Genomic DNA, 23,657 nt, shown 5'->3' on the forward strand with positions numbered 1-23,657 from the left:
AACATGGAAACAAAGAAAGAAAGACAGAGAGAGAGAGAAAGGAGAAACAGTGGTGGTTTGTTATGGGAACTATTCAGAAAGAGATTATGCTCTGTAGTAACAACAGCACTATGAGAAGAACCCTCAGAAAAAGAGGTTTGTGTAAAAAAATAGATTCATGTTACCTTCCTCTGTTAATTTTGTATCAAAGCATAATATTGCATGACGTAACTTCCTGTAGAGGGCGCTGAAAAAAGGAAATCTAATCCTCTCTGCATTCCTGATCTCTGTCCCAAACCTGTGCCCCTTCATAATCCTTTCACTCCAGTGTTTGTGAATCTGAAGAAAGCAAGATCAATATGATGACAGCTTCCACCTAGACTTTCAACAGGCTTTGGGGATCTTCTGCTTTCTTGTGTACACAGTTCCATAGGTCCTTTAGTTCAGGTCCATGGGCACAAACACTGGGTTGTAGAGTGAGTGAGGCCTGCTCCTCCTGCTGAAGTGCTGGAGCCTGGGTCTTTCCTACAGGCTTGTCAGGGCAGACACCTTTTTCTTCCGGGCTGCCAGCATCTCGTAGAAGGGGTCCCTGCTGATGGCTTTTCTACATTAAGAGAGGGGAGAGCAATATGAATTTTCATTTTGGCATGATACTAGAGCAGGATCGCATAGAGGAAGGATAGGACATGACTTGGAAGTAAAAATAAGACTTTAGTCCCAAAACTCTCTCCTTTCTCCCAAAGTGTGCACTTGTTCACTTCCCCTGAATGGATTTGAAAGTAAATGACTGGTATATGGAAAGTCCCTCTAGCCCATGCCTACACCAATCCAATGTGAATGTATGTACACTTCAGGAAGAAGGAGAGGTTATTGGGACACCGCCAAGAATTCACTTGATGCTGGTGATCCACTCCTCCTTTTCCTCGGCTGTGGGGCGGAGATTCGATAGAAGGTGTGGTTGCCCTCGACAACACGTCCGTCCGCCTCGGTCTTACACGCCTTGATCACCTGATCCCTGTGGTCTGGGATGAACAGCTCAAAACAGTTCTGAGAGAGAGAGAGAGAGAGAGAGAGAGAGAGAGAGAGAGAGAGAGAGAGAGAGAGAGAGAGAGAGAGAGAGAGAGAGAGAGAGAGAGAGAGAGAGAGAGAGAGAGAGAGAGAGAGAGAGAGAGAGAGAGAGAGAGAGAGAGAGAGAGAGAGAGAGAGAGAGAGAGGAGAGAGAGAGAGAGAGAGAGAGAGAGAGAGAGAGAGAGAGAGAGAGAGAGAGAGAGAGAGAGAGAGAGGAGAGAGAGAGAGAGAGAGAGAGAGAGAGAGAGAGAGAGAGAGAGAGAGAGAGAGAGAGAGAGAGAGAGAGAGAGAGAGAGAGAGATGACTCAGAAGGCTTCTAAAAGGAAACAGGGAGAAAAGCAGGAGAAAGAGCACAGGGAAAGAGAGAGTAACTTACTGCTTTCTTGGAGTCGTCCACCTCTCTAATACTCAGATTCTCCAGAGGGATGATACCCCTAGGCTCCTTATCCTGGAGAGAGGGAGGGAGGAGAAACCAGGAGAGAGAAACCAGGAGAAAGAAACAAGGAGAGAGCATTACAGCTCACAACTGGTACATTGAATGTAATGGAGAAAAAAGCATAACAGAAAAAGAGCGAGGAATAGACAGAGAGAGAAAACAACTCACAGTAGTGTACTCAAAGTAGTACAGGCAGTTGTCTGTGAGGATGAACCATCGTCTCTTCCACGTCTTCACGCGCCCTCCTGAGGGGGTTAGAGGTTAAAGGTCAGAGTTCAATCAGGATTCATAAAATGAAAGGGTCAGAACAAGCAAAATGCACAGATTAAAAGGTGCCCCTAGACGGTCCAGACAGACAGATGGCAGCACAGACATTAGCCAGTACCAGGAAGGAGCTTATGGACGCGTTCCAAGTCGTCTTTAATGCAGTCATGCTTCTCAGAAGACACAGCATGACGGCAACAAAGTCGACCATGAATGCAATGCATTAGTTGAGATCATACAGAATGATAGAGGACTCTTCTTTGTATCTGTCCCATTATGGCGTCTGTGAGCGCACAGGCAGCGCCATTGAGGCCATCTCTATTTTGAAGTAGTACATATTCTTCTTCTACTACTTCTATGAGTTGGTAAACAAACTAAAAGTTTGCATACTGCCACCTGGAGTGTGTTACTTGAACTGGTATAAAGCCAAGGTTGGCGATTTACTGCCACCTGCAGTTATGGAACGTTTGCTCACAAGTATAATTAATTGGCTGATCCCTCCTGATGACCCGGATGGAATAGGCCATTTTCACGATGACGTCATCTAACTTCCGCCTTTCCGCGTAGCAGGTTAACTTCACTTCCGTTCGCCCGTAACCTGAGACTTCTCAACGAAAATACAACTGTTGACCACTAACTAGCAAGCTAGCTACTTGAAGAAATTCCAAAAGGTACGTTTAAGTTAAATTAGTAAAGTTAAGAGTAATAATGTTTACGTATATGCATAACTTGCTAACGTTATTGTTAATTCATAATTGTTCACTGCCTTAGTTACTTAAAAGTGGGCTAACGTTAGCTAACAACAACTTAGTACCAGATACCGATAACGTTAAAGGTAGCGTTACATTGCTGCCTGGCTGTAATGTAACAAGTTTACTTAGCTAGCTATCTAACCCTTTGTTAGGCAGTTAGTTTATTCATGAATGTATAGTAACTCACCTATTCAAATACTGTTGTGCATGATAGCTAGATAAATATTGATTCCTGGTCAAAGCTGAATGTTAAAAAAAATCTCCTCAGCTCAGCAGGGAGGACACTCTTAAGACCCCAGGCCATCGCCCGGCTGAGGATTTTAGTCGAGAGGGCCATACGGAGGGTGAAGGAGTACCATATCTGGGATGGGCTTGTTCCTCTTTCCACAGTGGGTTCAGTGAATCAGCTGTGGGCCATCTGCTGCCTCATGTCGAACTATCAGGGACCTCTTGACATTAAAGGAGACAAACCAGTCTGATGTTTTTGTCAACTGGAAGTTGTATATTTCCTGAGTAAGCTAGATGGGCTGTAAATAGAAGTACTTTTATATTACTGTATTGTATGTACAAAAAAATGTAAATATGAATTAACTTTGTTGGTAATTTAATTGATCTAATGTTATACTGTATGTTTTTGTTAAGGGTAATAACTTTTTCATAGCTATTAATGAACCTAATGTGATATATTGTAAAAATATCCAACTATTAACCATGTTATGTGCTTATGTGTCATGGCACTGATGGAACTATTAAATATATGTTTGCAAGCAACTGCTTCCAATCCTTTTGATTTTGGTAAGAGCATTTACAACATCGCAATCCTTTTCAAGATTTGTATTCAATACATAGATATACAGTATATAACACAATTAAGTTCATTTGCAGTTAAAGAAAAACATGTCGACATTTACATCACAATCCTTTTCAAAATGTGTGTTTCAGTACATAGGAGATATACAGTATATGACAAGTTAATTTGCAGTTAAAGAAAAAAATGTCAAAGGTTCACCTTCCACATTTACCTTAACACTATTTACACATAAAATTCTGCCTTATGTTTTATAACCAAGAAGACATCCATGTAGATGTTATAATAGAAATTATCAAGCTTCTGTCGCATTGAGTGGATAATCTCCTCATCCCTAAAGATTCTCTCAACTGTGAAGTCAGTGCGGGTATCTGTAATGAAGTCACACCACTGAAGTCCGCTTAAGGCGAGTTGGCCTTGAACCTGATAGTAGTATTTGTGGCTCTTCTTAAGGCAGGCCTGGCCTTTAACTGTGATCAGGTGTTTAACTTGGGTAACATTTTCAACATCGCAACTCTAACCTCAGCAAGACCAAATGGTGGTGCTTCTGTTGGGCAGAAGACTTTAGCATCCGGGCTGGCTGCAAGGTGAGGTGAATCAGGGTGGATGATGACCCCGCATTGTTTCAGAGAGACATCACAAAAATCAGAATATTGCCTCAGTATCTCAGGTTCCAGATCCAACCCTCTTCTCATAGCAGCTGTCTGAGGAGTTCCTCTCTAGAATGCGGGTTGCCAAAGCCTTGGCAGACAACTCCCCCACTGAACATGGCATATTTCACGGAATCTGCTGGCTGTCAGTCGGGGTTTGCGTACCTGGCTCCACAGCTGGCATTCTGACTGCATTCTTGTTTCTGCTTCAATAGCAGCAGACATCTCCTCTGACACAATCAGGCTGTCCAAATGACATTGTTGTATGTAGTTGGGCTCAAAATCAATGGGAAATTTAAAGTTGTAACCTTCAATAGGCAACTGAGGAAACTCACTGGCACCAGGGTGTTTAATAATATCTCTACTTAATTCTAGAGGGCACTGGTAAGAAAGCACAGACCCAAATGGCACAGGGCCAAATTTAGAGTCCACCAAATTAAGGCCCTCAAGCCCGTGCAGCAATTTGCAAATCCCCTGGTTGTGGACGGATGTCTTTCAGTTTCTCAGCACTGGCCATGACGTGAGGATCCGGAATAGGCCCTGGCATAAAAGTGAGATATGTCAAGTTTAGATTTCATTAAATGCCACCTTATCTTTTTCACTAAAAAGACAACCACACTCATCCAGTCTCGTACATGCTTCTAATACAAATAAAAAATATCCACTGAAAGTCTATATAAAAAGTAACAAATAATAATCACTTTTATGTTTGTATTATTTTAGAAAATGCACTAAAGTCTTTGTGCTCTAGTACAGGCGGGGGCTCATTCAGACTCACCATCATAGGCTCGGTACAGTGTGCACTTCACACCAGCTCTGACACTTGTTTTTTTCTTAGCCGCTGGTTTACACACCGCCATATCATTGGTGGCCTCTGGTACAATTCCCTGTGATATAATAATGATGAACAATACATTGTCAAAAGTCAATACAAACTGCAAAGTTCTGCATCAGTGTAACAAATAATGTCTGACCTGTGTCCTAGGCCGGTGCCAGGTCTGCAGTGCGCTGGTGCATGACAGAGGCAATGGCACTGTCTTAAAGCCCATGGTAACATAGTGAGCACTTTGAAAAGAAGTGCTACTATGTGATTACATAGTGCTTTCCCAGCAGAGCAGGAACATGACATGTGATTGAGTACCACAGGAACCTCTGCAGAGTCTAGTGTAACCTGTTCATAGAGACATAACAATTAGTGCTGTACTTACAAAACATTTTTTCATGCGTTTCATTATAAACTACTGTACACAATTTTCAAAACCCAATTTCTTTTTTTAATTAAGAAAAATTGGCTGTTCTGAAACCTTTGACAAGTAAGTGCCAACACTTATCGAAAATTTGAACATTTTGAGTTATCACAGAATCTTTCCCAGTCTTTATTGCCGTCAACAACCCACATCGGTTTGTAAGAATTTCGTTGTGTATTAAGTTTAATGATACAAAATCAGAGCTCAGACTGAGAAACAAACTGATCCACAGTGGAACTTTGTGGAATCATTCTTATTAAATCTGCAACCGCAGCAAAACACAACAAAAAAGAAAACTTATCTATCTTAACCTATCTTATCATAATGTTAGAGAACTGTTTATCTGAGAAACCTGAAGCCGATGAGCCTCCTCATTTTTCTTCATGGACCTGTAACATCGCCCTCTCACTGTCACCTCACCGTTAACTACACTTGAGACTGTTTCAATACAGTGATTGGGAGAAAGGGCGCAGCATTAGCCATTAATACATTACTGACTCTTATCTTACGGTCGATACAAACAGCAGTAATATTAAAAAGAGGCTGCAAAACAGAAACTTCGTCAGCTCATAACCTTCGCTAGCATAGGGCTAATTTAAGCTAAATAAAGATAAACACGTACCTTCATAATCAAACAGGTAACCTTCAACGAAGAACTTGTAGCCTTTATCAAGCTTCGATCTTGAAGTAAGGGACCACTTGTCAGCAAGTCGTTCTCACGTCGTTAAGTCGTATTGGTGGCAGATGTGAAAGGGACTGGGTGAACTCCATAATGATGTGCTACTAGCTAAGCGCGTTCTAAGCGACACCGGATGTAAACATAACCTGCATCGCGGCAGAACGGAAGTTGTCTGACGTCACGTGAAAAGGGCCTATTATGTGATCCTTCCTTAACCCATAGGAAGTCCCACCCAGTTGACTAATTCAAAATGGTAGTCCTCAATGGCGCTGCCCGCGCTGAAACTGGATTTTGAGCACTAGAGTCCTCTATATATCTCTATGGTTGAGATACTGATTGGATGGTAGGGTTAGGTTTAAAGGTTATTTGCGTTGAGGTCAATGACATCTTGCACAGATTAAAGAGCAGATAAATCCCATTTTACCAACAATTCTTTCATTCTTTATAATGAAATCATAGTTAACAGTAGATTTTCATTGGACAAAGCTTTGGGTAGCATGGCAGAGTATAGGAAGCAGTACCATGAAGCAAAGCACAGAGGCTGAGGAGGGTAACGCCTTGATCACACCGATAGTATTATTGCGCAAAATAGTATGCAGAATCATCTGGATATGTGTGCAACAAAGTTCAACATTCACCTTCTGCTACCATTTCTGTCAAGCCGTCTACGCATACAGTTTGACGCATACGTTAGATAAATCCAACGTATGCACCACACAGAACGCACTGCAACTGCCTCTGCAATGCAATGCTGCAAGGCAAACGCAGCATTCCCATCGGAAATGAATGTACTTCTGGTGTACCAAAATGCAATGATGCTGTCGGTGTGATCGAGGCGTCAGGTTTCCAATCCATACATATTTACATACCTCCTGGAGACCAAAATCACCCAAAACAAATGAGGAAGAAAAAACACAAAGTCAAACTACATTGAGTCATAAATACTTATACCCATTATATATTTTTATACTCATTATATAGGCTATATTCTTGGTATGAATGAGAAGGCCAAACAGGAGAGTGTAGTTCTACATCTGTCCACCCGAGGGAGTAGAAGCATCAATAAAACTAGCTGTCCTGTGCTCTACTAGACTTTTACAGCAAAGTTGACTCTCTCACCTCGTTTGAGTAGCCAACCCTCCCGGTCGGGGTTGAAGAAAGTGTGTGTGAGGTCATTCCCATCATCCTCTGGGATCTTAAAGGGCTCATTCTTTATACCCTCATACAGGTTCTACAGACAGACAGACAGACAGACGACAGACACAGAGAGACAGAGACAGAGAGAGAGAGAGAGAGAGAGAGATATATATATTTATATATAGAGAGAGGGGGATACGGAGAGAAAGAGATATGGAAAGAGAGAAATATGGAGAGAGAGAGATATGGAGAGAGATATGGAGAGGGAGAGATATGGAGAGAGAGATATAGATTGAGTTGAATTGAGAGAGAGAGCAATAGAGAGAGATATGGCGAGAGAGAGAGCGAGGGAGAGAGAGAGGGATAGAGATACAGTGAGATATGGAGAGAGAGAGAGGTATGGAGAGAGAGAGATATGGAGAGAGAGAGATATGGAAAGAGAGAGAGAGAGAGAGATATGGAGAAAGAGATTGAGAGAGAGAGTGAGTGAGGGAGAGATAGAAAGAGATGGAGAGAGAGAGTTTAATTGAATTGAGAAAGAGATATGGAGAGAGAGATATGGAGAGAGAGTTGAATTGAGAGAGAGCGATAGAAAGAGATATGGCGAGAGAGAGCGAGGGAGAGAGCAAGAGATATGGAGAGAGTTACAGTGAGATATGGAGAGAGAGAAAAAGATGGAGAGAGAAAGAGAGATGGGGATATGGAGAGAGAGAGATATGGAGCGAGATATGGAAAGAGAGAGCGAGAGAGAGCGAGAGAGCAAGAGAAAAAATCCAAACACTCTTAGATAGCTTTCTGGATACCACATCCACTCACAGTAAAGAAGGCATCAATCTGGCAGTAAAAAACATCAACAATATAGTCAGGCAAACGGCAAAAGAAGCACAACTGAAATTAATAAAAAACAAACCAAAAAAGACCACAGATGACAACTGTTTTGATGCAGATTGTAAAATTATAAGGAAAAAACTTAGACAACTATCCAACCAAAAGCACAGAGACCCAAATAATGGTGAATTATGCCTTCATTACTGTGAGACTTTAAAACTCTTTAAACATATACTCAGAACCAAAAAAGCCCAGTACAACAGCAAGCAGCTGACACTAATTGAGGAGTCCATAAACACAAACAACTTCTGGCAAAATTGGAAAAACTAGAGGAATTAGCAATACAAAATGGTGACATATGGACAACCCATTTTAAAACACTCTACAACACCGTTCAAACTGATGCAAACGCAGAACAATGCCAAATTCATGAGAAGTTGAATGGATTAGAAAAAACTATAAAAGAACAATCAAAATCCATTGGACACCCCAATTACTGACCAGGAGCTCTATAAGAAACTTCAGGCACTCAAATTAAAAAAAGCATGCGGACCTGATGGCATCCTAAATGAGATGCTCAAATTCACTAGTGCAAAATTTCAATTCGCTATATTAAAACTGTTTAATTTGATCCTGACTGTAGGTTATTTTCCTGACATCTGGAATCAAGGACTCATAGCCCCAATCTTTAAGAACAGGGACAGATTTGACCCTAACAATTACAGAGGCATTTCTGTGAACAGTAGCCTGAGGAAGGTTTTCTGTAGTATTATAAGAGTTCTAAACTTCCTTAATAAGCACAATGTCTTGAGTAAAAGCCAAATTGGATTTATACCAAAACGTCGCACGACCAATCATATTTACACCCTACACACCCTGATAGATAAACATGTCCACCAAAATAATACCAAAATGTACACTTGCTTTATCGACTTCAAAAATGCATTTGATTCTATTTTGCATACAGGACCGGAAGTTTTTTAAAGCGGTGTAGGGGGTAAAACATACAACATTATTAAATCAATAAATCAACTGGCAATACTACGTGCAGCATAAAAATTGGCAAGAAAATAACAATTATTTAACCAGAGGCGGGGTTGCAATCTGAACCCCACGCTCTTCAATATTTACATCAACGAATTGGCCACTATTCTAGAACAATCCTCAGCCCCTGATGTTAGTCTCCACAATTCAGAGGTTAAATGCCTGCTCTTCGCAGATGACCTGTGCCTGCTGTCACCCACAGCACATGGCCTACAGCAGAGCCTGGACCTGCTAGAGCAGTACTGCCAGACCTGGGCCCTGGCAGTATAACCAAATAGGACAAAAATAATGCATTTTCCAGAGAAGATCCAGATCTCAGGGAATTAGACCAAAGTTCTCAATTGGTACAAAATATATTGAGTACTGCACACACTAGAATTACTTAGGTTTAAAAATAAGCTCAACTGGACACCTAAATGAGGCAGTGAATGAACTGAGAGAGAAAGCACACAGGGCATTCTACGCCATTAAAAAACAAATTCAAATGTAAATACCTATTAAAATTTGGCTAAAACGAATGTAATGTGTCATTGAACCAATTGCACTTTATGGCAGCGAGGTGTGGGGTCCACTTGCAAAACAAGATTTCACCCAATGGGACAAACACCCCATTGAAACCCTGCATGCAGAGTTCTGTAAGATTGTACAGGGGAAAACTACAAACAAATAGCAATTAAGTTTTGGAAACATCTAAAATACAGTGACCCCCTCTCATATCATTACCAAGCACTGCAATGCCAAGAGCTGAGCAAAGAGTCCCCTCATCCAGCTGGTCCTGAGTTCACAAACCTGTTTTACTAACACACTGAAGCCTCAGGACCAAAGATCCAATGAATCAGAATAAACCAAATTACAACACAGTCAAAACAAAACTACATTACCTATTAGGTAAATACAAGCACAAAGCAAAATGCAGTACTATCTGGCCCTAAATCGACAGTACACCATGGCAAACTATTTGACCATGGTTACTAATCAAAACCTTAGAAAAACCTTGACAAAGTACAGGCCAACCAACCTGCACATGTCCTCTATGCCATTGTTATTGTATGTTTTTTTCCCCCTTGATTATTGTTGTTACTGATTGTCCCGTTGACAATCTTGATTCTTATTATTTTAACAATGTTAATATTGTACATTTAATCACCAAAGTATGCTTTGACAATATGTACATTGTTGCGTCATGCCAATAAAGCAAATTGAATTGAATTAAATTGAGAGAGAGAGAGAGAGATATGGAGTGAGAGATATATGGAGTGAGAAAGAGAGGGAGAGAGATATGGAGAGAGAGAGAGAGATATGGAGAGAGAGAGACTGCCCACAAAATGAGGTGGAAAGTGAGCTGCACTTCCTAACCTCCTGCCAAATGTATGACCATATTAGAGACACATATTTTCCTCAGATTACACAGACCCACAAAGAATTCAAAAACAAGTCGTGCCAGGAAAATAACCTCTCCCTCAACAAAACGAAGGAGCTGATCTTGGACTTCAGGAGACAGCACACCCCTATCCACATTGACGGGATCGCAGTGGAGGGTGAAAAGCTTCAAGTTCCTCGGAGTACAAATCACTGACAATCTGAAATGGTCCATCCACACAGACAGTGTGGTGAAGAAGGCGCAACAGCACCTCTTCAACCTCAGGAGGCTGAAGAAATGTGGCTTGGCCCCAAAGACCCTCACAAACTTTTACAAATGCACACTTGAAAGCATCCTGTCGGGCTGTATCACCGCCTGGTACGGCAACTGCACCTCCCGCAACCGCAGGGCTCTCCAGAGGGTGGTGCGGTTGGCCCAACGCATCACCGGGGGCACACTGTCTGCCCTTCAGCGCACCTACAACGGCCAAAGTCACAGGAAGGCCAAAAAGATCATCAAGGACATCAACCAACACCAACCGAGCCACGGCCTGTTCACCCCGCTATCATCCAGAAGGCGAGGTCAGTACAGGTGCATCAAAGCTGGGACCAAGAGACTGAAAAACAGCTTCTATCTCAAGGCCATCAGACTGTTAAATAGCCATCACTAGCCGACTACCACCCGGTTACTCAACCCTGCTCCTTAGAGGCTGCTGCTCTATATACATAGACATGGAATCACTGGTCACTTTAATAATCTTTAAATACTGCTTTACTCATTTCAATGTATATACTGTATTTTAGTCAATGCCACTTCGCTCATCCTAATATTTATATACAGTTGAAGTCGGAAGTTTCAAACTCGTTTTTCAACCACTCCACAAATTTCTTGTTAACAAACTATAGTTTTGGCAAGTCGGTTAGGACATCTACTTTGTCCATGACACAAGTCATTTTTCCAACAATTGTTTACAGACAGATTATTTCACTTATAATTCACTAACACAATTCCAGTGGGTCAGAAGTTTACATACACTAAGTTGACTGTGCCTTTAAACAGCTTGGAAAATTCCAGAAAATGATGTCATAGCTTTAGAAGCTTCTGGTAGGCTAATTGACATCATTTGAGTCAATTGGAGGTGTACCTGTGGATGTATTTCAAGGCCTACCTTCAAACTCAGTGCCCCTTTGCTTGACATCATGGGAAAATCACAAGAAACCAGCCAAGACCTCAGAAGAACATTTGTTGACCTCCACAAGTCTGGTTCATCCTTGGGAGCAATTTCCAAATGCCTGAAGGTATCATCTGGATATATTGAAGCAACATCTCAAGACATCAGTCAGGAAGTTAAAGCTTGGTCGCAAATGGGTCTTCTAAATGGACAATGACCCCAAGCATACTTCCAAAGTTGTGGCAAAATGTCTTAAGGACAACAAAGTCAAGGTATTGGAGTGGCCATCACAAAGCCCTGACCTCAAGCCTATAGAACATTTGTGGGCAGAACTGAAAAAGCGTGTGCGAGCAAGGAGGCCTACAAACCTGACTCAGTTACACCAGTTCTGTCAGGAGGAATGGGCCAGAATTCACCCAACTTATTGTGGGAAGCTTGTGGAAGGCTACCCGAAACGTTTGACCCAAGTTAAACAATTTAAAGTTTAAATGTATTTGGCTAAGGTGTATGTAAACCTCCGACTTCAACTGTACTTCTTAATTTAATTATTTTACTTTTAGATTTGTGTGTATTGTTGTGAATTGTTAGATACTACTGCACTGTTGGAGCTAGGAACACAAGCATTTCACTACACCCGCAATAACATCTGCTAAATATGTGCATGCCACCAATATAATTTGATTTGATTGATCTATTGGGTGCAAGATTTGTGACCTGTTGCCACAAGAAAAGGGCAACCAGTGAATAACAAACACCATTGTAAACACAACCCATATTTATGTTTATTTATTTTCCCTTTTGTACTTTAACTATTTGCACATCGTTTCAACACTGTATATAGCTATGATGACATTTGAAATGTCTCTATTCCTTTGGAACTTTTGTGAGTGTAATGTTTACTGTTCATTTTTATTGTTTATTTCACTTTCGTTTATTATCCATTTCACTTGCTTTGGCAATGTAAACATACGTTTCCCATGCCAATAAAGCCAATTGAATAGAGAGAGCGAGAGCGAGAGAGAGAGAGAGAGAGAGAGAAACGTTTGCTGCAAACAAAGGATGGTTTCTCATGTGTGACCAGGTCCTCAACCTCTAGTATAGTATGGGTGGAAGAGACAGAGATAGATAAAGGGAGGGGAAGAGAGAGAGCTTTCTAGAAGGACAGAGGGATGGAGAAAGTCATACAGATAGTATAGAGTGTGATAGTTACCCTGAGTAGGTCCTCAGGCAGGTCACCTCCATCGTTGATTCCTCTGTTCATGGCGGTGAATCTCTGGTGGGAGGGTTTGTCCTTCACATTGGGGTTATGGAGACTGGTGTTCAGCATGATTACAGCAAACGACAACACATAACACGTATCTGGAACACAGACAGGGACGGGAAGGTTAGTGTATGCGTGTGTATGCGTGTGTGTGTGACTGAATGGTGGCCTTTCTATACCGCTGTGCTGGAAGACCCCAGGGTTACAGTGACAGTATCTCTGGGCGAACGCCTCCATCATCCTGTCAATCTTCTGAGCTTCGCCTGGCAACCGGAAACTCCAAAGGAACTGCCTGGGTGAGAGGACATGCAATCATAAGAGTGTGTGTGTGTGTGTGTGTGTGTGTGTGTGGTGAGCGTGTGTGTGGTGAGCGTGTGTATGTTACCTGAGTGCCTGGACCAGGTTGAGGTCTGTGAATTCATGCAGCTCCACGAAGGCATGTAGAACCTCAAGATTGAAGTCATTTCTACAGAAAACGCATACCAACAGACAGTATTCAGGTTTATGGACATTTTAAAACCAGAAATGAGCCTTTCCTGTTCATTCTGTTTCTCCTTGTTTCAAAACATTTGTGAGATTTCTCAGAGAACAGCTCTGCAACCAGAAACCCAAATATAATCTATAATCTCCTAATACTGACCTCCTTTCTGTGGCCAATGTGTGTGTGTGTGTGTGTGTGTGTGTGTGTGTGTGTGTGTGTGTGTGTGTGTGTGTGTGTGTGTGTGTGTCTCTAGGGAAGATGGGCCAAATCAATATCACTGAGTTGAGAATGCATTAACCCACTTAAGAGGTCATCCATCAATCTCTCTCACTCTCTTCCTCACTCAATGTTGCTCACCCACCCACCCACCAGTTTCTCACCTCTCCCCCAGATAGTCTCCGATGGCGGTCTTGTTAAGCCCCTCCCCTTTGTATAGGAACTGGGCGATGTCATCGCTGGTGTTCTTCAGCAGACCGCTGTCAATCAAAAACCGGATCCCCTGATTGATGGTACACACAACCAATCAGAACACAGAACCACAACCATAGCACAGAGTGGGGGCTAGGGGCTGGTTTGCGATCGGGTTTCTCTCTCACCTTCTTGGGGTCCATGTTGAACTTCTTGCGGCCCATGGACACCTGCTTGTTTCTCTGCATGCTTTTCCTACAGCCACAACACAGTTATGAAGTCTGTTTAACACATTCATAGAGCCTACGTAAACACTACATAGGACCTTCAAACACAATTCCAATGGCCTTTATAACAGACTGAAAAATCTTTGTAAACTGTTTATAGAATCTTTGTAAACCATTTATAAAGCCTTTATACACACACTTCATACATGTTATTAAGACCATCACTCAGTTAACAGCCCCATTAACCCATTCAGGTGTCTGTAGTTTCGGGGCAACCACTGGCCCAGACCCATCACTCTTAAAGGAGATACACAGACACCACCACACACACACACCCGATCACTGACATCATTACCAATACCATGGGTGGGGGTATGGGGACTCTTCACTAAGGATGATTCTTCTCCCTCTCCCAACATTTTTTACATTTTAGTCATTTAGCAGACGCTCTTATCCAGAGCGACTAACAGTTAGTGCATTCATCTTACGATAGCTAGGTGAGACAACCACATATCACAGTAGTAGTGAGTCATTCTTTCCTCAATAAAGACGTAGGAAAAGACAAGTGGGGTGGGACGGCCCTTGAGACCAGAGGTGGCAGAACAGAGTGATTGGGTTGGGTGTAGGGTTTGACCATAGCCTGAAGATAGGGAGGGGCAGTTCCGCTACACCCAAAGCCATCACCACATAAAGGGTAGAACACACACAAAGGGTAGAACACACACAAAGGGTAGAACGCACACAAACACACACGTCAAGGGTAGAACACACACAAAGGGTAGAACGCACACATAAAGGGTAGAACGCACACATAAAGGGTAGAACGCACACAAACACACACGTCAAGGGTAGAACACACACGTCAAGGGTAGAACACACACAAAGGGTAGAACGCACACATAAAGGGTAGAACGCACACATAAAGGGTAGAACGCACACATAAAGGGTAGAACGCACATAAAGGGTAGAACGCACACAAAGGGTAGAACACGCACATAAAGGGTAGAAAAGGGTAGAGAAAAGGGTAGAACGCACACATAAAGGGTAGAACGCACACAAATAGAATGCACACATAAAGGGGCACACAAGGTAGACGCACACATAAAGGGTAGAGACAAGTACATAAATAGAAGCACCGTAGAGACACATAAAGGTAGAAGCACGTAGAACGCACATAAAGGGTAGAACGCACACAAAGGGTAGAACACACACATAAAGGGTAAAACACACAGACACAGGACATTCCTCAGTAGAGTGACACACAATCACAATAACAGACATGGAAACACACACACACAGATCATACCTCTCTTTGGTAATGCCCAGGTTGTCAATTTCATTCGTCACCTCTGCTATCTCATCCTTCAGCCTCTAGAGAGAGAGAGAAAAGTCGGTACAGTGAGATCACATTACTCCATCTGTCTCGTGATGTCTGACCATCCCTCAACCCCACAGAGCAGCTTTGATGCAGCCTCAGCTAATCCTCATACCCATGGCACTAAGGGAGGGAGGGAGGGAGGAGAATAAAGGCGGGAGAGAGAGAAGAGTGAGAGAAGTTTGTGGTGTATGTGTAATTGGTGTATAGATGGAGTGTGTGTTAACAAGAAGTAAACCAACTGAAATATCTGCCTTTGAACAAGGGGTTTCCAGGGTTCTGACAGGAGACATACTTTATATGTTGTGTGGGAGGAGTTAAGTGGAGACAGTCCTATGGGTTGTGTAGGAGGAGCTAAGTGGAGACAACTCCTCCCACACAACCCATAGGACTAAGTAGGGGAATCTTCTATAGATGGTCCCACTGGGAACTGATGCACCTGCTGCTAGCTAGGGTCAAACCAGACAACCCTCCCCCTCTCTTTCCATACCTCCCCCCCTCCCTCCAGCCTACTCTCCTTCACCTGACCCAGATCTACCCTTTACCCCCATTTATCATACTCTCTCTGTCGCTCTCTCTCTCCCTTTCACCAGAGTTGTGGACTCCAGTTACATGACTTGGACTCGAGTCTGACTCTAGTCACAAATTTGATGACTTGAGACTCGACGTGATAGAAAATAAAATAACTTGAGACTTGACTTGGAGCCTCAACATTCGGGACTCGACTTTGACTTGAGACTGATTACTTTTAATTATCTGGCCAGGTTTTGTAATGTTTCGTCACTCACTTTGTGGCACGGAGTCTATGTGGATTACTCTACAACCAGCCAGAGACAGTAGCCGCAGCATCGCCCTTGCAAAAGAAACCTGCAATAGATTGGCTAGCGAAACTGTCAATCAACACAGGTCGATGAGCTAGCGAACAGATTGCTGATTTGCTGTAGCATACAGCTGTAGGGTCGGGTGCAGCGCAAACATAAAATTGTAGGAAGAGAGGATTGCCATAATAAATAAATATGCAGCTCCAAAAATTGTTTGGTGATCAAGAATATGAACTGTTTACTTTGCAAGCTCACCAGCAATGGAGCAACAATTACTAGCATAGGCCTACTGGTCTTTTGGTATGTAACAATTGCTTGAAATTGATCATTTAGTTATGAAGCTTGCATTTGGAATTTGCTGTTAAAATAAATTATTACTGTGGCGGAGACGCACCATAGGCGAGGTTCTTCACTTGCGCTCGCCAAACTCCACCAGTGGAGAGGGCTTTTTTCTCTTGTTGAAATGTTTGCTGTTGCTTTCACACATTTAAATACATAGGCCCTATGTGGTCAATCTATATTTCATCCAATACTACAATAATTGCTAGCGTTTCATCATTCCATCCCTGTACCATTTATTGCAACACAGACATTTCTGTTTCATGTTTGATAGGCCTACAATACATTTTCATTTAGCCAACCATTTTGTACCCTACTCTGAGTGGGCGCAATGTTTACAGTGCACATGAACGTTCGCAAGATTAATGAGGTAGAAGTTCTGTTTATTTAATTCAATGTACGGTTTCCTTCGTTCATATTTTCCGGGTTATGTCGGAGTTCCGTGTGTCTGTGTCCTTTGTCTCTGCCATTATGGTTGTGCGTAATAGGAGCGCATAGTGCTCAGTGGCCTTCGCTCCACGCTTTGGAGTCAGAACATTGAATAAGAGAAAAGGATTGTTCCATGTATGCATGTTGTTGAAATATCATTAATAATCATTAAGTCTGATTAAGACGAATGTACCAATGTAACAATAGATGTGGAAATTCCCATTTACATTGTAAAACCAGTTTATTGGTTGTAATTGCCAATTGGGTAATTGTATGGTCCTGGGGGCCAAGTGCTTATATTATGTAGGCCTACCTGTTTAAGCTCCTGTTAGACAGATATATTTTCTCAAGGGGAGGCTGTACAGCGTTGCCCTCTACCTGTGTCTGTTCAAATTGTATCAGGCTTAACCTGTCCTGAGGCTATTTATTTTGGGCTATTGCCTGTGTATATTTGGTAAATCTACTTGTATGTTTTGTATGGCGCTTTCACCATTGGATCACCAAGACCTGTAAATAAATCTACGCTCTGAGCACGTCATCCTGCCTTGCCTTCTGCTGATTTCATGCCCTTATGACTGCTACAAGGTTCATATTTTACAATTACATAGGCTAGTCAAAATGTGTTGGAGACTAAATCATGAAAAGGGCTGTCTGGTAGCCTCAATAAATAGACAAAGATTTGGAGTTGAACAAGTCGTTGCATGTATAGATCTTTTTTAAACTTGATTTAAGACTTGAAAACTTCTGACTCGACTTGACTTGCTCTTAGAATGCACGACTTGGACTTGACTCGAGTCTTGACCTATTATACTTGGGACTCGGACCTTGTGACTTGAGACTTGCTTGTGACTCGGATTATAGTGACTTGGTCCCACCTCTACCTTTCACACACAAACACAGTCCCTTTCAGGGTCAGGTTAAAGGGCGGGTCAAGATCTAAGCCCCTAGCTGGCTAATCAGAGCCACTGAGATCAAAGACACAAAAACAGAGAGACGAAACAAAGAGGAGGAGGGGGGGGGGGTATTGAAAATATATTTTTATGAATGTAGAGAGAGGAGGAACAGTCAGAGGGGGGTAGAGAAACTTGAGAGCGATAAATAAGGTGGAGAGAGCAACAGAGAGAGGGAGGATGAAGGAATAAGAGAGCGAGGGTGAGATGAGATGAGACACATAGCGCCTGACTGATGTATCCTTCATCTGTGTATGGGTTACCATTTCGACAGCCCCGGCTTCTGTCCCCTCACCATGGAAACCACCACGGTCGCCAGTCTTGGTTACAGGGACATTACACACTCCATTACCCATCAGTCCCCCTGGGGCCCTACCATCCTTTATCAATAGACTCAACTCTAACACAATACTAATACTAACTAATACTAATGTTTGCACACACCCACAGGATAAGAGCGTCTGCTAAATTAATTTAATTTACTGGCTTATAAATATAAAAATGAGTAATTTAGCAGACGCTCTTATCCAGAGCAACTTACAGGAGCAATTACGGTTAAGTGCCTTGCTCAAGGGCACATCAGCAGATTTTTCACCAAGTCGGCACGGGGATTCAAACTAGCGACCTTTTGATTAGTGGCGCAACGCTCTAACCACTATTGCTACCTGCCGCTTCTGTGCTGCCAGTAATTTTCAGTAACCTACTGGCTACCGTTCCATTTAGCGTTATTGCATCAAATCTACTGAAACACAAATGTACAGCATATTACTGGAACACCTGTCTACAGCAACATGCTGTATTTCTAGAATTTACAGTGCATTACTGGAAGCACAGTGGTAAGTAAACTGTTGCAGACTTACAGTCCAGGCAACTAGTGCCAACGATGGGCAGTATTTCTGTTCCATGTATTTGATATAGGTATTTCAATAGTTTCAATAGCTATTTTGTCATTTGTATTTCACTGGCCTGAACTACAATTTATGTATTTTGTAACAGTTTAATTAGAATGCATGATTTCCTAATACAAAAATAAACTTGCAAATAGCCCACTTAACTATAACAACATTCTCGGTAACAATATTTTTACTTGCTATGACTGTGCTATGTTCTTGTTTATTTACCGGTACCTTAGTTTAATGCACTGACTGTAAGTCACTGTGGATCAGAGTGTCTGCTAAATTACCTAAATGTAAAAATGAACACTTGCAAAGAACACGCCTGGGTATCATTCTAATTAGCTCCGCCCCCGAACTAGGGCTAATTTGATCAAAATACAAATAGTCTAAGGGTGGATCTCAGAATAATACCCAGCTGTGTGCTTTGCAATTTAATTTTTACATTTAGGTAATTTAACAGGCGCTCTTGTCCAGAGCGACTTAGTCAGTGCATTAAACTAAGGTTGATAAGAAAACACGTCATAGCATGTAAAACCTTTCTGTAACCATTACTGAGAATTTTGTTGTAATTAAGGATACATTGGCCTTCAAGGTATTTTGTATTTCTAACAAGATACCTTTTGGCTAGTGCCAAGTACATTACTGTAATATTCACAGGAACTTGCCACCAGCTTCCTGTAAGTTACTGTAATATCAGAGCAACGATAGAGTACAAAACTGTAGAATTAACCTACTATACTGTAAGAAATGCTACTATACTCATAATATTGGTATTTTTCCAGTATTTTACTGTAATTACATGAGATTGGTGCAAGCAGGTTGGCTGCTAGGTATTTGTAAATTACAACATATTTATGAATATTTTGTGTTTTATATCACTTGCACCTCTAGAGGGCTAAACAAAGGCTTCCAAACTGGCCGTGACTACAGCACAAAACAGACAAAAAGGATTTGCCAAAACACGTAAAGGTTTAAGACTTGCTCCCCTATACACATTGAATTGATAGGGCACTATGACCACATATCAGTTCAATTGGTACAGCATTCTCACTAACGGGTGCAACAAATATTGCCACGACTCGAAATATGTTAATGAGGTCAGCAATTCTTTCCCTTCCTACAAAATCTTTTCACAAAACACCATAATTTACAGAATGCAGCAGTAAATATACAGCAAAACAGCAACAGTATTTTATTGTTAAACTGTACTGTAATAAAATTACAGCAATTGCTAACAGTGTAATTATTTTATTAGGTACACTACCCCATTTATGAAAATGGTTCGCTCCTACAGACAGTGAGTCAAGTGGCCGTGGCTTGCTATATAAAGCAGGCAGACAGGCATCCACTTACTGTTCAATTGAACATTAGAATGGGCAAAACGAGTGATCTAAGCGACCTTGAGCTTGGTATGATCGTTGGTGCCAGGCGTGCCGGTTCAATTATCTCAGAAACAGCCGGCCTCCTGGACTTTCCACGCGCGACAGTGTCTAGGGTTTACCGAGAATGGTGCGACAAACAAAAAACATCCAGTTAACGGCAGTCCTGTGGGCGAAAACAACTTGTTGATAAAAGGTTGAAGGAGAATGGAAAGAATCGTGCAAGCTAACAGGCGGGCCACAAACAGGCAAATAACGGAACAGTACAACAGTGGTGTGCAGAACGGTATCTCGGAACGCACAACTCGTCGGGGTCCTTGTCACGGATGGGCTATTGCAGCAGACGACCACACCGGGTTCCACTCCTATCAGCTAAAAACAAGAAGAAGCGGCTCCAACACTGGACAATTGAGGAGTGGAAAAACATGGCCTGGTCCAATGAATCCCGGTTCCTGTTGCGTCATGCTGTTGGCAGAGTCAGGATTTGGCGTAAGCATGATTCCATGGCCCCAACATGCCTGGTGTCAACGGTACAGGCTGGTGGCGTAATGGTGTGGGGAATGTTTTCCTGGCACACGTTAGTCCCTTGATACCAATTGAGCAAAAATGCCATGCCCCGAAGAATTCAGGCTGTTCTGGAGGCAAAGGGGTTCCGACCTGGTACTAGGTGTATTTAATAAACTGGCCACAGTGTATATTTTACATTTACATTTTAGTCATTTAGCAGACACTCTTATCCAGAGTGACTTACAGTTAGTGAATACATATATATATATATTTTTTTTATACTGGCCCCCCGTGGGAATCAAACCCACAACCTTGGCGTTGCGAACGCCATGCTCTATCAACTGAGCTACATCCCTGCCGGCCATTCCCTCCCCTACCCTGGACAACGCTGGGCCAATTGTGCGCCGCCCATGAGTCTCCCGGTCACGGCCGGCTGCGACAGAGCCTGGATTCGAACCAGGATCTCTAGTGGCACAGTTAGCACTGCGATGCAGTGCCTTAGACCACTGCGCCACTCAGGAGCTTATATATTACAGCATACCAATTAATATTTGGTGTTTTATATCACTTGCACTTGTAGAGGCCTTAACAAAGGGCTACAGACCAAAAGGACATGGCTAAACACTCAACCATTAAATGTTTGAGACTTGTTGCCACTCATCTGTCCCCTATACACATTCCATTTTTAGGGAACTACTACCACATTTCAGTTAAATTGGTACAGCACTCCTTGTAGCTCAGTTGGTAGAGCATGGCGCTTGCAACGCCAGGGTTGTGGGTTCGTTTCCCACGGGGGGCCAGTATGAAAAATTTATGCACTCACTAACTGTAAGTCGCTCTGGATAAGAGCGTCTGCTAAATTACTAAAATGTAAATGTAAAATGTAGTGGGTGCAACAAATATAGCCTCTTACAAGGCACGCCACAAAATATGTCAATAAGCCAGAAAAAACAATACCATGCACCCACTAGTGTTCAAAATGTATTTGGCGCTCCAAAGATACAGTATGGTACTGTATTCTGTGGGGCGGTACTGATTTACAGTAAATTACAGGCAGCACAGTAGCCAGTAAATTACTGTTGATTTACAGGAAAAGGTTTTTAGATTCCAAAATTATGGTATGGTACTGTATTCTGTGTGTACAGCTTTCTCATTAATAGGTGCAACAAATTTTGCAGGTTTTCCTACTTACAAAGCATGTAGAGGTCTGTCATTTTTATCATAGGTACACTTCAACAAAAATCCAGAAAATCACATTGTATGATTTTTAAGTAATTAATTTGCATTTTATTGCATGACATAAGTATTTGATACATCAGTAAAGCAGAACTTAATATTTGGTACAGAAACCTTTGTTTGCAATTACAGAGATCATATGTTTCCTGTAGGTCTTGACCAGGTTTGCACACACTGCAGCAGGGATTTTGGCCCACTCCTCCATACCTTCTCCAGATCCTTCAGGTTTTGGGGCTGTCGCTGGGCAATACGGACTTTCAGCTCCCTCCAAAGATTTTCTATTGGGTTCAGGTCTGGAGACTGGCTAGGCCACTCCAGGAACTTGAGATGCTTCTTACGGAGCCACTCCTTAGTTGCCCTGGCTGTGTGTTTCGGGTCGTTGTCATGCTGGAAGACCCAGCCACGACCCATCTTCAATGCTCTTACTGAGGGAAGGAGGTTGTTGGCCAAGATCTCGTGATACATGGCCCCATCCATCCTCCCCTCAATACGGTGCAGTCGTCCTGTCCCCTTTGCAGAAAAGCATCCCCAAAGAATGATGTTTCCACCTCCATGCTTCACGGTTGGGATGGTGTTCTTGGGATGCAACTCAGCATTCTTTGTCCTCCAAACACGACGAGTTGAGTTTTTACCAAAAAGTTATATTTTGGTTTCATCTGACCATATGACATTCTCCCAATCCTCTTCTGGATCATCCAAATGCACTCTAGCAAACTTCAGACGGGCCTGGACATGTACTGGCTTAAGCAGGGGGACACGTCTGGCACTGCAGGATTTGAGTCCCTGGCGGCGTAGTGTGTTACTGATGGTAGGCTTTGTTACTTTGGTCCCAGCTCTCTGCAGGTCATTCACTAGGTCCCCCTGTGTGTTTCTGGGATTTTTGCTCACCGTTCTTGTGATCATTTTGACCCCACGGGTGAGATCTTGCGTGGAGCCCCAGATCGAGGGAGATTATCAGTGGTCTTGTATGTCTTCTATTTCCTAATAATTGCTCCCACAGTTGATTTCTTCAAACCAAGCTGCTTACCTATTGCAGATTCAGTCTTCCCAGCCTGGTGCAGGTCTACAATTTTGTTTCTGGTGTCTGACAGCTCTTTGGTCTTGGCCATAGTGGAGTTTGGAGTGTGACTGTTTGAGGTTGTGGACAGGTGTCTTTTATACTGATAACAAGTTCAAACAGGTGCCATTAATAAAGGTAACGAGTGGAGGACAGAGGAGCCTCTTAAAGAAGAAGTTACAGGTCTGTGAGAGCCAGAAATCTTGTTTGTAGGTGACCAAATACTTATATTCCACCATAATTTGCAAATAAATTCATAAAAAATCCTACAATGTGATTTTCTGGAGAAAAAAATTCTCAATTTGTCTGTCATAGTTGATGTGTACCTATGATGAAAATTACAAGCCTCTCTCATCTTTTTAAGTGGGAGAACTTGCACAATTGGTGGCTGACTAAATACTTTTTTTCCCCACTGTAAATGATCATAACAAAACATATTTGGTAGTGGAATAACATTTGGGGAAATCGGTTCTAGACTGTTTTCCTTATCTATTATTATTATTATTATTATTATTATTATTATTATTATTATTATTACTTTTATTAAATAGCCTGCCTAAAATATATCACGAGTCTTGTAAAACCAGGTAGAATTGCAGGAAATTAGGTTCAAAACTCCCAGAAATGCATAGGCCCCTCAAATTAAACAAAATCAAGCTGGTGGTATATTTAATATAGGCTATCTCGATAAACAATACTACAAAAGTGAATAAGGGGGCCCTGGGGAAAACGGTTAGGAACCCCTGATCTAGAGTGTAACGCTCTATTGGACAAATGTGTTCCTTCAGCACCCTCCCTCTTCCTCTCTCCTTCTCTACCGCTTTCATGATCGGCCAGTGAAGAGGGCATACCGTGCGAGTAGAAATCA

The 23,657-nt window shown here is 42.3% G+C and overlaps 1 protein-coding gene across 1 annotated transcript in view; it reads right to left on the minus strand.

Annotated features, from left to right (window-relative positions):
• Positions 1–463: 463 nt before the first annotated feature.
• LOC121575429 (cytohesin-1) overlaps positions 464–23,657 on the minus strand; it is a 46,777-nt gene continuing 23,583 nt past the window's right edge. The window contains 12 exon segments of the mRNA XM_041888549.2: positions 464–583; positions 873–912; positions 915–1,026; positions 1,424–1,495; positions 1,652–1,728; positions 7,003–7,114; positions 12,634–12,782; positions 12,864–12,976; positions 13,070–13,150; positions 13,546–13,664; positions 13,762–13,828; positions 15,107–15,171. Of these exon segments, the coding sequence (XP_041744483.2) occupies positions 505–583; positions 873–912; positions 915–1,026; positions 1,424–1,495; positions 1,652–1,728; positions 7,003–7,114; positions 12,634–12,782; positions 12,864–12,976; positions 13,070–13,150; positions 13,546–13,664; positions 13,762–13,828; positions 15,107–15,171 (1,086 nt within the window). The 3' untranslated portion in view covers positions 464–504.

This window comes from Coregonus clupeaformis, chromosome 1, assembly GCF_020615455.1.
Source record: "Coregonus clupeaformis isolate EN_2021a chromosome 1, ASM2061545v1, whole genome shotgun sequence".
NCBI classification, from domain to species: Eukaryota; Metazoa; Chordata; class Actinopteri; order Salmoniformes; family Salmonidae; genus Coregonus; species Coregonus clupeaformis.